Source organism: Vanacampus margaritifer, chromosome 2 (genome assembly GCF_051991255.1).
Source record: "Vanacampus margaritifer isolate UIUO_Vmar chromosome 2, RoL_Vmar_1.0, whole genome shotgun sequence".
Classification (NCBI taxonomy): Eukaryota; Metazoa; Chordata; class Actinopteri; order Syngnathiformes; family Syngnathidae; genus Vanacampus; species Vanacampus margaritifer.
The window spans coordinates 45,957,861-45,973,481 of record NC_135433.1 but is presented as its reverse complement, the minus strand read 5'-3'; the positions used below and the strand labels follow the sequence as shown (position 1 = coordinate 45,973,481).

The 15,621-nt window shown below is 37.5% G+C and overlaps 1 protein-coding gene across 4 annotated transcripts in view; it reads right to left on the bottom strand.

The window, feature by feature from the left end:
- The window catches only part of st18 (ST18 C2H2C-type zinc finger transcription factor), a 94,950-nt gene extending 82,919 nt beyond the window's left edge, over nt 1–12,031 (bottom strand). The window contains exons 1-2 of one of the 4 annotated variants that reach the window (XM_077559053.1): nt 11,501–11,601; nt 8,413–8,587 (exon numbers count right to left, since the gene is read on the bottom strand). In XM_077559053.1, the coding sequence (XP_077415179.1) occupies nt 8,413–8,587; nt 11,501–11,539 (214 nt within the window). In that variant the 5' untranslated portion in view covers nt 11,540–11,601. Of the gene's footprint in view, nt 1–8,412; nt 8,588–11,500; nt 11,602–11,950 lie in introns of those variants that run through there. The other 3 variants (XM_077559054.1, XM_077559052.1, XM_077559055.1) reach the window with 3 other exon arrangements.
- Between the last annotated feature and the right edge of the window lie 3,590 nt (nt 12,032–15,621).

The following is a 15,621-nucleotide window of genomic DNA, read 5'->3' as shown; positions in this document are numbered from 1 at the left end:
TGAAATCTATGAACAAGATACTTTTAAAGGGGAAGTCAAGTCCAAAATGTTCTTTATGTTCTATAAGGACTGGGCGATATGGCCACGATTACGATTTGAATCCATTTTAATCTAATAACATTTATTTAAAGGTTTTATTTATTCAAAAATAATTCCTGTGAAAAATGTTCGGACAACAATAATATATACTGACTCTACATCAGTTTTAACAAACTTAACATTCATAGTTTGTGCTTAAAAGGCATAATTAAGTAGCTATTGTAAACATGTCTGCCAAAATTACAACTCACAAAAACATTTGGATGTAACAGAACATAAGAACAACATCTTTTAATAATCCAGAAGACAAAACCCATTTCACCATTTAGCACATTTTCAACTATTCTGTTTTTGAAATGACGATTAATCGAATTAATTTGATTTGTTGCTTAGCCCTATGTTTTACGCAGCTGTGCTAGTCTAAACACAATAGTGTTCCCTCGTTTTCCGCTGGGGACGGTTCGAAAAAGTACCTGCAATAAATGAAATCCACGAAGTAGTTAGCTTTATGTTTTACATTATAAATGTTTTAAGGTTCTAAAACCCCTCACCACACAGTTTAAACACTTTTGTCATCGAGGCATTTACATTTTCTCACATTACTCTCTTGTTTAAACATTCTCAATGTTCAAACCTTCATAAATTGTATAAAATAGGTACATTACTGTAAAAAAATAAATAATGTGAAAAATTGCACTAAAAAAAATCCGCGACAGCAAGTGTCAAGCAAATGAAACTGAAAGTAAAACTATAGTCCGCGTTTGTCCATTTTCACGCAAGTGGCTAAGTCCGGCTGCAGGTTATAAGCAGTGACAGGAAGTAAATATAACTGAGTTAATTTATTATTTTTTTTATTACAAAAAAAAAAAAAAACTCAATTATATTTACTTTCAATTTATATCCGGAGTTAACGCTTTAAATTTTGACAGCTGTACAAAAAAATAAAAAAAGTTTTGTACAATTACATACATCGGCGTATTTATTTATTTTTTTCAGGGGGAGGTAATATTTTTCTCTTGCAAATCTAACACTTAATAAAGTCGCAAATTTGCCACTTTATAAACTCGCACATTTGCCATTTGTTATTTATTTATTACCCAGAAATCACATTCTGTAATTACGATGGCGTATTAGGGCCACGTATAAATATTAGGGATGCACAATAATATCGGTGGCCGATAAATATTGGCAATTATCGACCAATTTGATGTCAAACAGATGAAACAGATAATAAAGAAATCTGCCGGTAATTATCGGCAATTATCAACCAATTTGACGTCACACAGATTGACCCGATAATACAGAAGTCCGCCGATAATAATAGACTTGTATCTGTTGTGGTTGTGGCTTAAGTTGTGTCCAACTCCTCAACCCCTCCCCTCTCCTATGGTGGTGTTGCATATTTGCGACGTCATAATGCGTACGACCTTGTGTTGACAGAAGATGCCTCATAGCGACATGCCAGTCGCCATGAGGCATCTTCTGAGCGTGGGGGCAATATTCCGAGAAAAAACTCGCAAATTTAAAGTGGCAAATTTACACGTTTTTTTCTTGCAAATTTGACACTTTATAGACTTGCAAATGTGACACTTTATAAACTCGCACATTTGCCACTTTTTATTTATTTTTTACCCAGAAATCGCATTCTGTAATTACAATGCCGTATTAGGGCCACGTATAAATATATGATTTTTTTTTAGAGGGTGGGGGCAATATTCAGAGAAAACTCATAAATTTGCCACTTTTTTTTTTTCTCGCATAGTGTGCCACTTTATAAACTTGCAAATTTGCCACTTTTTTTTCTACCCAGAAATCACATTCTGTAATTACGAGGGCGTATTAAGGCCACGCATAAATCTATGTTTTTTTTGGAGAGTGGTGGCAATATTCAGAGAAAAGAAAATTCTCAAATTTAAAGTGGCAAATTTACGAGTATTTTTCACGCAAATTTGCCACTTTTTTTTTTTTTAAACCAGAAATGACATTCTGTAATTACGACGGCGTATTAGGGCCATGCATAAATATATGTTTTTTTGAGGGTGGGGGCAATATTCCCAGAAAAAAAACTCACAAATTTAAAGTGGGAAATTTCAGATTTTTTTTCACGCAAATTTGCCAGTTTTTTTTTTTTTTTAACCCAGAAATGACATTCTGTAATTACGACGGTCTATTAGGGCCATGCATAAATATATGTTTTTTTGAGGGTGGGGGCAATATTTCGAGAGAAAAAAACTCAAAAATTTAAAGTGGCAAATTTAGGATTTTTTTTCACGCAAATTTGCCACTTTTTTTCTTTTTTTTTAACCCAGAAATGACATTCTGTAATTACGACGTCTGTTAGGGCCATGCATAAATATATGTTTTTTTTAGGGTGGGGGCAATATTCCCAGAAAAAAAACTCACAAATTTAAAGTGGCAAATTTACGTTTTTTTTTCACGCAAATTTGGCACTTTTTTTTTTTAACCCAGAAATGACATTCTGTAATTACGACGGCGTATTAGGGCCATGTATAAATGTGTTTTTAGAGGGTGGGGGCAATATTCCGAGAAAAAAAACGTGCACATTTGCCACTTTGCGAGTTTATAAAGTGGCAAATTTGCGAGAAAAAAACTCTGACCTCTGTCATAATTACAGAATGTGATTTCTGGGTTTAAAAAAAAACAAAAACATTCAGCCAATAATCACTTTGACCAGGGCATGAATAATTACGGGTTTACCTGGAAAGTATGACAAATGTGAAGAGTAGTTTAAGCAAACTAAAATCACATTGCGTGCATAAGTACACGCTGCACGGGCGATTTGCAATTTGTGATTGCGCAAGCGAACAAACACCCTTTGAATCAAACAAAGCAACTGATTAAGAAGTAAGTTTCTTGGCTTTTTGGAGTGATTAACGCGGGCGCTCATTGATTTCGCTTTTGTCTCCATCTTGCTCAACTTTCCGGACACACAATTGTCATTTGTTTCCAAACAATACTTGCAATCGCGCTCTCACAAATCAAATATTCTCCCCCGTTGGCCTCCTTCGCCCGCCATCTGAAATGGACTCTCATCAAAATGGCACCGCATGTAAACGTCTGCCGCGTGTTACATTTCTGATTGGATATTGTTTTTGTGTATTGCTTGGCTGCTGGAAGGTGACCACCTCGTCAGATTAGAACAACGACGGCGGGTTTAATCTTCCAATCGTGTGTCGCCGGGGCTTCACATCAACGTTACGCAAGACGTATAATCTACATGCGGATAGAAAAAAAAAAATACAAAAATGTCAAGTATTTACTGAAGCGCCTTGTATTCCTGCATCTTTATCAAGTAGAATAAAAGTATTCTTTGGTTTGCGTGCTTAAGCCTGGCAACTTTTGAAAACTTGCGCAGATCCTCAGACATTTATACTCCCTGATTTCTCGCATCATCTCTCCAAGATAGTGATAATACGATTTCTGTTTGTGTGCGTGCGTGCGTCTATGTGTGCGTGCATGTGTGTGTGTGTGTGTGTTTTTCGCTGTTGAGAAACAAACTGGATTATGAGAGCAGATCACTACATAAACAGCTTTCTAAAAAGGAGGCAGCTATTTAAAAAAAAAAAAAAAAGGCTGAAGAAATGCAAAGAGGGATTTAAATTTTAATTTGAATTTATTCCAGCAAGTGAAAGGTTCTTTTGAGAGGGGATTTCAGCAAAGATGACGGTATTTAAAAGTGATAAACAAGCATCTAAAGCGCCGGTGGAAAACATTTTTTGTGTGCTTCTTTCTCATGCTGGGGAGGAATTGGGCTGGCGGTAGCCACAGCCCAAAAAAAAACGAACAAAAAAAAAAGTAATAGTCATAATTAAAATGTAAATAAGCGTGATCTGCGGAGATGCCTCCGCCGATTCCCCGTCATAAATTGCGTAATTAGCGTTTTTGTCTCCACACCCCTTTGCGACGACCGAGGGAAAATGTCCTCAGGTGCAAAAAGCTGGAGCTGCACTTGGCAGCGGGTAAACTCACACTCTACATGGATGCTTAAGGAAACACTTCACACTCATCACATGCAATTTCAATCTCGCTGCGGAGGAACACAAGCAAAGTTGAAAAATTAAACGCCTCGTATGCCTTAAAGAATCGGAGGCAGGATCTGCGCGCGTGCGATTAACTCGAGCTGTCAGCTATTGTACCGGCGGATTATATGTATATTGACGTGATGACCACTGAACTTAAAGCGTTAGACGGAAACCTGCATGTCACACAAGAGAGACAAAGAGTTACATCATTTTGCCGAACGGCTAATCCGATCACGCCGTTTGTGCTTTCGCTATCTTCGGAAAACGCCAGCAAAAAAAAATAAAAAAGGCGCTAAGTAAAGCTATTTTACAAGACTCCCTCACAAGGATGTGGTGCCAGTATCGGGATACGATTTCACACAACAGTCACATAACCTATAAGGCGGCTTAAGAAGGGGGGAAAAAAATGGAACACGGCAAAGTCGTCCACTATCTTCCAAAAAAAAGACAGAAAGCTGCAGTGAACTAATGGCGCAGTGGCATACAGACAGGAGTTGTTTCAAAAAGCGTTCGCCGATGGTTAGCGTGCACCTGGCATCGCGCGCGCTAGCTTGGCAACACTCCTCCCTTATAATTACAATGAGCACCCAGTAATGCAGGCGAGAGAGGCTGGAATCGGAACGCTGTCCTTAGAGACGCCGCACCTTTTTCTTTCTTTTTTTTTTCTTTTAATGGTTATGCAGAAGAGTTCCTCGAAGTGCAGATGGCAGGCTTTTGAAGCAGGTAAAGAAAGGCCCCTGGTGGGAGGCCATATTGGCATAAGGCATTACATTTGTCATGTGGATCTTATAGGCAATTGTCTTAATGATTCATATCGTGCAGTCTCGTTTTGGAATGTTCATTCAGCCATCCAACTCGCAATTTATACTTAATACAGAGTGATAGATAGATAGATAGATAGATAGATAGATAGATAGATAGATAGATAGATAGATAGATAGATAGATAGATAGATAGATAGATAGATAGCAAAAAATATTATCTTGCTAGCTAACGATAAAGATTGCTTGCTAGCAAATGATATTAGCTTGCTAGCAATTGATATTAGCTTGCCAGCTAACGATAAAGATTATGATTGCTTGCTAGCAAATGATATTAGCTTGCTAGTTGACGATGGATGGATGGATGGATGGATAGATAGATCGAATGATAGATAGATAGCAAAAAATATTATCTTGCTAGCTAACGATAAAGATTGCTTGCTAGCAAATGATATTAGCTTGCTAGCAATTGATATTAGCTTGCTAGCTAACGATAAAGATTATGATTGCTTGCTAGCAAATGATATTAGCTTGCTAGTTGACAATGGATGGATGGATGGATGGATGGATGGATGGATGGATGGATAGATAGCAAAAAATATTATCTTGCTAGCTAACGATAAAGATTGCTTGCTAGCAAATGATATTAGCTTGCTAGCAAATGATATTAGCTTGCTAGCTAACGATAAAGATTATGATTGCTTGCTAGCAAATGATATTAGCTTGCTAGTTGACGATGGATGGATGGATGGATGGATGGATAGATAGATAGATAGATAGATAGATAGATAGATAGATAGATAGATAGATAGATAGATAGATAGATAGATAGATAGATAGATAGATAGATAGATAGATAGATAGATAGATAGATAGCAAAAAATATTATCTTGCTAACTAACGATAAAGATGATTGCTTGCTAGCAAATGATATTAGCTTGCTAGCAATTGATATTAGCTTGCTAGCTGACGATAGATAGATAGATAGATAGATAGATAGATAGATAGATAGATAGATAGATAGATAGATAGATAGATAGATAGATAGATAGATAGATAGATAGATAGATAGAAATATTATCTTGCTAGCTAACGATAAAGATGATGATTGCTTGCTAGCAAATGATATTAGCTTGCTAGCAATTGATATTAGCTTGCTAGCTGACGATAGATAGATAGATAGATAGATAGATAGATAGATAGATAGATAGATAGATAGATAGATAGATAGATAGATAGATAGATAGATAGATAGATAGATAGATAGATATTTCAAATGAATCGAACCAAATTTAACCATTCCGCTTGAAAATGTACTGTTCTTGAATTGTATCGTGCCCCATGTATCAAGATGGACTCCTGTATATATGTATATATATTAGGGCTATGCGCAAATGGGTGGCGATTCGAACTGAGTAGCGAATTGACCGTACAAAAATTTACTCTGAATCTGAATTTTCCATTCTACATGGCGATTGCATATGCGCAGAAGCTAGCTATGCTATGTGCTACATTTGAGTAGGCGCCTGGGAATAAGGGAATATCTGGCTGGCTAATGCTGTCTTAGCAAAGAAAATATTTGGCTGCCTAACCTCGCTGTTGGCCTGTCACCCCGTCCTAGCAACAAACAAAAGGGAGTTTGGAAACGTGGACGCCGGTTAGACCTAAGAGACGAACTAGCTTAGCGCTAGCTAGGACGAGGCTCCAGGCTAATACAACACAATGGTGATGGATTTGAAATGGGATCTTTGGCCAGGGTACGGCAAAAGATCTTGGAAGTTATTTTAAACTGAAAAGGAAAACCGTTTTGTGGGTTGATATGCTGCATCAGCAGGCCAGTGTAGGCTACGCTTCGATATGTTTGAATGAAATAAGTGGATATAGTGTTGGAAACATTTGAAGATAGCGCTATATAAGTGCACTCCATTTACCATTTAGTAATTTGTTCAAACTGGATTGTTGGACTATGACCAGTTGGTAGGTAGATAGCTAGTAGCAAGATAAAGAGCTAGGTAGCTAGTCAGCTAGATAGATAGGTAACTAGATAGATAGCTAGGTAGCTAGGTAGATAGATAGATAGATAGATAGATAGATAGATAGATAGATAGATAGATAGATAGATAGATAGATAGATAGATAGATAGATAGATAGATCTCGAGACATAACAAGGCTAACCACACAACAGTCCATCATAAATAAGTCATGTTGGGGGCGGCGTGGATCAGTGATGGTGGTCGTCTCCCAATCCAGAGGTTGTGGGTTTGATCCAATGCCATTGCGACCATGTCGAAATATCCTTGAGCAAGATACTGAACCCCCAGTTGCTCCTGATGCTGTGTCATAGTGAATGGGTAGTCGAATGTAAAGCGCTTTGGGGGCCTTGTAAGGTGGAAAAGCGCTATATAAATGAAGTGCCATTCACCACGTTAGCTTCGTGCTTTATATTAGTGAGGGGCGTGGCATTTGTCAGAGACGTGAGCGGGGACACGGAGTAGTGAAGAAAGGCTGCATTCAAATCTTACTAACAGTTGGAAAAGTGCCAACTCCCCCTAATATAATGTGGTGACTACTCTATGTGTCGGGGTGGTGCCCAAGCGCCCTCTATTGACCAGCCGCAAATGTTGCTAATGCCGGGTACAGACAATATTAATAAGAATTATAGTCATAAAGGTAAATTCCTTACCATGCTGTGGTTAGCTCGCATACTGGAAACCATTTTATTCCATGTTGTATGTAACCACGAAACATTAGGCCATCATGTATATATATATATATATATATATATATATATATATATTTTTTTTTATATATATATATATAACCACAGCATGGCCTAAAAGTAGGCCAAAACTCTCTCCTCTGACAATTCTGTGCAAAACAGAATGCAATCATTAAATTTGTATTCATGGGCGCCGAAGCCAAATATAAGAACCTGTTTGCACGGCAAGTGTATGTTTTTCATGACGGACAGTGCGGATTTATTCATCCCCCCCCTCGTCCCTTGGCCCGCTCCCAAGAACTCCCATTAAGGCGAGCGGGAGAGCCTTTGAACCAACCCACCACTGTGATACAAGAGCAGGTATTGCAACAACAAATGTTAACTCCGAGAAAAAGTTTTGCCGCTTTTTCCGAGTGGCCCGGGAGCCGCATTAGCATGTGAAAAGAATAAACAGGCGCATTCTCAGTTACACACTCCACCTGGCTGCGCACCAGCGTCCTTGTCAGAAGTCCACCCACCGCACTGGCTAACACTGAAAGACCTCCCGGGGACGGCGGTGACCATTCACTCGCTTGCCTCTTTTTCCCGTGCACCTGTGACTGTTTTTGTGCTTGCTATTTTTTGCTTTGTCTTTTCCTGGCAGCGCGGTATCATCTGAGACACACTTTGCCTCCAAAAGGAATTCTCCTGCCCAACAATGTGGTCTGTTTGTTCGCCGGATGTGGCAGGCCAGAGAGTCAAAACAGCGAAAAACAAAACAAGTGGCTGCAGTAATAATTAAAATTGCCTCAAGACAAAATAAGCTCGGGGACGTTGCGGTACGGACGGGGCGTCGAGGAGATACGCTACTTTTATCTGCGGCTTTCTCGCCGACTTGAGGGTCCTCGCAGGTGCTCCTGGACGGCTTCTGGTCCTCGCTCTCCTCGGACAGCTCATCCGGCTTCTCCACGCTGCTGGACCTTAGAGAGCCGCTTTGCCGTTTTCCAAAGGCCACAATCGCTTTGTCCGCTCCTTTCATTGTTTTCTGTAGAACACATTTACAGCATGACTTCCCAGGTTTATCCCCCTTGTGAGCCATCTGCCCCTTTTTTTGGCTGCCACCAAAACCTGGGCTCATCTTTTCCAAACCCAAAGTAAAGCTGGGCAGGCACTGTGCGAATTAAACCAGTTTCTCGTCTGAGTCTTACTTTCGAATGACTGGACTTTTCCAAAGATTTGATACATGAGCCGAGCTGTACAATTACCTTCCGCTCCAATGGTGGTGACTTACCACAAATGTGTGCGTGTGTCGCTGCAGTGTTTAGCATATCACTAATCTACGCTGTCATAATTACAGTAAATATGTAGTTCAAGACAATTCAACACAGTTTTATGATTCGGTTCGATACGGTACGGCTCACTTCAAGTGGGTATGGGGAAAATACTTTTTTTTTTTTTTGTTTACATACGTTTGAATGAACTTGTCAGTACTGTAAATGTGCCATTTCCTTTTAACTATTTCACTCTTAGCCATTTTCACTGAAGCAACTCCCTTCGCTCCCGGCTGTTTTGCTGATTTTGACAGATTTTGCAAGACCCACAGAATATTGTGTTCTATTGCTATAAAAACATGGAACATACCAAAGGAAAGATTAAAATCTCTTCTTTCACCAGGAAAAAAAGTTGTATCTTTCATTATTATTCACAAATTTGTTGAAAACACTGGAAAAAAGAGCTTGATGTAACATGGCCGTTTTTTGTAGTAACTACCGCAGCTTTAAGCAACGTCTTCAGGTCAGAGACTGCATCAAAGTCGTATGCTCTAGCATATTTTTTTTAAAAAAAACATGGGGAAAACGTATAAATACGTTTTTGGGACCATGACAATATTTAAAATAGAATGTTTTTATTCTTTTTTCGGGGGGAGGCAAATGAGTTAAGATCTAGATCTCCAAGACGATTAGATACGTATCCCGATACACTTCAAAGTGGAATGGGTTAATTCGATGTATTCACACTCGCATAAAAAAAAAAAAAACAGTATACAACGAGCAAATGAAAAATGGTAAATACGGAGGTGAGCACACCTTGCGCCGCATGATCATGTATTCTTACGCAAACTAGTTCCCTGTGTGCCATTTTTAACCCTCAAATCGACATGGTTCAAGTGATTATTTTGCTTCCAAGCTGTTCTATTTCGATGCCATGTTGGGAATCTGACATTCTCACATCAATCAGGCTTTACAAAAAATAATAATTTTGACCGTTTAAAACCTAATTGTCAGCAATTCTTTGTTTGTTTTTTTCAATGACTATTTACACTTAAATTTAAAGTGGCCCAACTGGTACCACTACGTTTACATTTACTGAACTTCCGAAACAACAAACGTTTGAAAACTACAAAATCGTCCGATGTTGCTAAAACATGCACATTAACAATAATAAATAAACCAATAGTTGGCCTGGACTGACCCTTTCACCGTTTTATAATGATAATTGTTTTGTTTTTATTTTATCTACCAACATTAAATGACTGAGTCACTTTTGAACAATTACAGAAAACATGAAGAAGAAAAAAAATAAACAAAGAAGAAGATTCCAGCTGCTTGGGTTCAACCTTTGTGGAGTCCCATGATCTGAAAAACTGAGAATCTACACAGACAAGAAAAAAAAGGATTAAAAAAAAATTATTATTTGGTGACAGTAAGTTAAAAAATTACTTATTATTCTACCAGGCTAACGATATTTCATGCTTTTGCAGTTTTGATGATACATTTTGATGATACAAGACTAGCATTGACAGCTAGATAATACTGTAAGAAAAGATGTACAGTTTTTGGCACCGATCAAGTTGTCACTTTGTGGCTAGCATGTTTTTAGCATTAAAACAGTGACGCCACGCTGTTGTCTTCTTGATTTGTTTTCAAATGATATGAAACTCCCTCACATTTGAACATTGCTGTGTTGTTAGCATTGTTTGTAGCATTTGAATGTTGTGACTTCATTTTGATTCATTAGCACAGCAGGCAACATTTTTAAATGTTAGCATCGTTAGCACTGCCAATAGTCAGAATGTAACTTCTCAAATGTGTACACCCATCTTAAGAGAGAATTAGGGCATTGTGTGCACATGCGTTCTCTTAAGCATTCCAGAAAGTGTTCTGATTGCCCTGGCATCTGCTTTTAGAGAGCATTTCAACATTGTTTATTTATTTTTTGGAGTGCAGTACTAAAACAATACAAGAAAAAAAAAACAGTAAACACAAGCTGGGGACGTGGAGGAAAACAAACACATTTCACATTTAATCCAACGTAAAGGAAAATAAAAATAGCACATTATGCCCTAATTGAGCGCAGTACAGTCCACAAATACTATTACAAGGCCGATCAGGATTAGCGGCGGAACATACCTAGTTATCTATTTCCGAGTGCCAAGACTGCTAGCAGTGGGCAACTACATTTCAAAAGCTGGCAAATCCAGTTGTCTCCTAAATACAGAAAGTACTTAAATCCGGAGCGAACAGAAGAAAAAGACGGATAAAGGGTGCTCTGCATATCACGGGAAAGCTTGTGCACTTTTCAGAATCACTGGCTAGGTTAAACAAATATGCTAAGTCGAGATCAAAACAATCCTTTGATCTGCAGCCTAGTTTCCAGAGGAATGGCTTGGCTCTTGTTGTAAATAACTTGTATAAATCTATATACCGTTTGCCTCCAGGTAATATGAAAAGTGCCAGCCATTCGCAGGCAAAAAAAAAAACACCTCGCGGTTAGGAAATAGATCAGATAAAAGTATATGAATATTTCAGCGGCGCCGCACTCTGGCATTTTGTTGCACACTTTCGAACCCCCGTGTGATCATTGTACTTGTTTGGAAGCAAACCAATGACAACTATCTGATCACGCGCACACATATACACACGCTACTTTGCAGCCGGTGGAAGCGGAGCGTTCCTACCTTCAGCGCGCCATTCAGCCGGAACACAGAGTACAACATTGTGCCACACTTGCCTACAAAAAAAGAGGGCTCGAAGAATCAGAACTTGCTGACTAACTTTGCCCTCTGTTTTGGTGGCGCACACAAAGCAAAACGCTGTCCATTCAAAACAGACAGCATAACTCTTTTCACAGAGATGGAGGGGGTGGGGATGGTGGGGGGTTCGGGGGGGGGGGGGGACAATGTGCCATCCGGCTGCAGTCACTTTGCAGGCAGGCCTGGACGATGAGGGCCGCATGGGGCCGGGACCGACTGACACCACGCCGGCAACTAACAGAACTACTTTTGTGCTAAACTCCTCGCAACACTTTTTTTTTTATTGTTGTGGTCTTTCAACCAAATTTCAAATAAAGTATATGTTCTTTCAAACATGCTTGCTGGAATTTATTACAAAGAAAGAATTTGACTTACCTTGAGATGATTCAAGTTTGTTGCATGTCTGGGTTTTGTTTTTGTCATTGCGGGGGACTTATGGCGCCTCAACTCTGACTTTTAAGGAGATTTGGGTTTTTAGAGTTATGAATTAAAAAATATATATATATTTCAAAGTGTGCTACAATAAGGACCTGTAGTAGAATGAGGAATGTATTTTCACTTATTACTGTATACTCAATCAAGAGAGTGACATTTCTTTAGGATTCCCAAACTGTCATCGACTGAAACGCAACAAAAATCTATCCTTCCTTTAGTCTTTCCTCTGGTCTCTTGAGATCTCCCTAGTTAATTGGAATTCTGGTTTTGTAACTCTGTGGGTGGTAGGTGGTGTCTGGTTGGTGCTGGGTTTCTGATCTCCTGACAACTTCACGACTCTGGCGGGACTCTGAAGTATCCGGTTCAGGTGAAGGGTTTGGGATTTATAACAGGTTTTAGGTGAATTAAAGAGCACAAACTCAAACACATAAATGCGCGCGCGCGCACACACACACACACCCAGACACACACACACACACACACACACACACACAAAGAGAGCGATTATGATATGTTGACTCGGGAAGGCTGCCGAATGAATAATACTGAGCTCTCTCACACACACACACACACAAAAAAAGGGATTCCCAAACTGTAATGTACGTGCTTAAATATAGTGGTCTGGTATAATAAAGACTGATACATCTCCATTGCAGGTTCCAGATTCACAGTCTCGCTATTTCGCAGATTTTTGGGGGAACATTTAATCAGTCTATTTGGGTCTAGCCCTCTGTTTATATTGGGTGTAATTCCCTAATCGACCAACAGATGGAGACACACTTATTTAGTTTGAGATGGAGTACATTTGAAAGAAGAAGAAACTGGAAGAATTCAAGACCAGCCTAGTTTAAATTTTTTTTTTATAAATAGCTCAACATACAAAAATAGCCACACAACAATGTCATAATCCAATGACTAAAACAATATTTTGATTATACAAAACAAACATTTTTGTTGAAAGTTGAAACAAATCATCCACTATAATCCTGCTTTTTAGTCACATTGAAATGACAGCTGTAGATTAATCGTATAATTTACATTTTTGGACAAGATTATTGATGTATATTGTGAGATTATAAATTTATGAGTTTTTTTTTTTTAATGGAGTCTGATTACTTTGTACACGGTTTAACTGTATTTTTGTATTGTCGATATTTTGTTAAATATTTAAATGTATTTGTATTATTGTTTGTATTATTTGAAAAGTGTGTCGTAGATGCTATGAAAATGTGTAGAGAGCATTTAAATGTGGTATTTCTATAATGTGGTTTTCACTTGTTATGAGCGTGGACTGGAACGTAATGATCATAGTTATGTTTATGTTCGAGTTTGATCAGGATTGCAAGGAAAAAAATACAAAAACAATTTTCACATAAATAAGTGAATAGATGATATAAGGAATAACATTTTGTATCCATGAAACTATTTTCATTACAGTGAACCACCGTTTACCACAGAAATAATACGTTCTAGACTCACATGAGAAAATCGGCGATATGAAGAGACCTAAAGAGGTTTTAGAATCGTTTTATCTCTCTCACACATATTTAATTCATCAAGGCATGAACTTATATAAATACATAAATAAAAACACTTCTTAAGTATTTTTTAACACCTTTTTTGCTCTCACAGTTCTCAAAAAAAAAGGTAAAGGGTGTTCACCTCAAGCTGTTCGTAACCCCCCAAGTTTAAGGTCAATGTAAGATCAATTAAATTGTATACTTAAACACCAAAATCTTCAACCAAACTATATAGTTTATCTAACTAAAGTCTGTTAGCTTAATGCTAAAATGTAATGTGAAACACCATACACAGGTTATTGAAAATTAGCATAGATGTTATGGTAACTATAAAACTTTACATACTGCTACTTCAACAGACACGGAGCAGCAACATAAACACAGCACACAACAATACTCACTGTTGGAACGATTATAACTGGAGCTACAGTAGTTGGAGACCTTCTCTGCCTTTTGTTGCTCTTATGCATCTTCTGTAGGAGACAATGAAAGCACACAACTCCAAATTTGGACTCACCTGTTAACTGTAAAAAAAAAAATATATATATATATATGTGTATATATATATATATGTGTATATATATATATATATATATATGTGTATATATATATATATATGTGTATATATATATATATATATATATATATATATATATATATATATATATATATATATATATATATATATATATATTAGTGCTGTCAAAGTTAAAGCATTAACTGATTAATTAATCACAAAAAATGATCGCATTAATCATGAATTAACACAGATTAATCGCACTAATAATTTTGACCATAGATGATCCTTTAGTGTGGCAGCGGCTATGTTTTAAGGTAGCAACATGTTGTGTTTGAGCAATAAACATAACTAAATGCATTAAAGTAAAGCATTTAATAAATGTTTGCATATGACATTTTGAATATTTGTTCATGTCAAAATATTGAGGTCATTTTTTTTTCATTTTTAATTATGCAAGTAATTGATTAGAAAAAGAGGAGGATGAGAGAACAACATTAAATGTAAAAAAAAATTAACACATAACCGGTGCTCTTCAAATTTGGCGTGAAAAAAACTTGACTAAAAGCCTTTTTTATTAAGCGATTAATCGTGATAAATCAAAATTCTAAATTGTGATTAATCCGATTAAAAAATGTAATCGTTTGACAGCGCTAATGACAGCTCTAATATATATATATATATATTAGGGGTGTGAATTGCCGAGTACCAGGCGATTGGATTCGTATCACGATTCATTGGGCACGATTCGATACCGATTAATCCCGATACAAATCTATAAATTGATTATTGTGATTTTTTTTTTAACTCAAATTTAGAAAATACAAATCAGTAAACTTGTACATGTACGCTGAAAGATTTGTATGAACATGTATTTATTTATCTGAAAATTCAGGCTTATAACTGAGCCACTGCATTTAACAAACAGGTTGCAGTCTGTTTCATTTCAATAAAATATTAAGGCTTAATTAATGTTCCATTAATATAACATTCTTCCATGCTTAATGTGTGAATCCTAACCCTAAGTAAGACCCCTAATATATATATATATATATATATATATATATATAAAATCACTGCAAAACTGTACTTAAGTTAATTTGCTATATTGTTTTGTGTTTTTTAACAGCATGTACAGTTTGTATAGCGCAGCGTAGTAACAATTTACCGACATTGCAGAGCATGAAAAATGGTGAGGGAACAGAATGTACCATATTCTTGACCCGTCTGCCTGAGATGCGTGCCGTACATGGACGTGAACGCTGGACGTGAATGGTGTCATCCGCCGTGTCAACGCGTCACATGGCAGTCGCTGGAGTGGAGCGGTGCGAGCGGCACATATGCATTACGGCAGAAAATTGTGAAATGACAGATTCCGGGTGTGATACTGAGGGAATGACTAACTAAATAGGAGGGGCGCTCCAGGCTGTTAAGCTTTTGAAAAAGCAGTTTGCACATTACTTTATCTTGTCAATCAGATTCCTGGAAGGGAAGAGGTGACTGATAACTTGAATTAATTATTTTCTTTGCATGCATGTGTTAATTCATGTTAATTTATGTCCCTTACAGGCCCA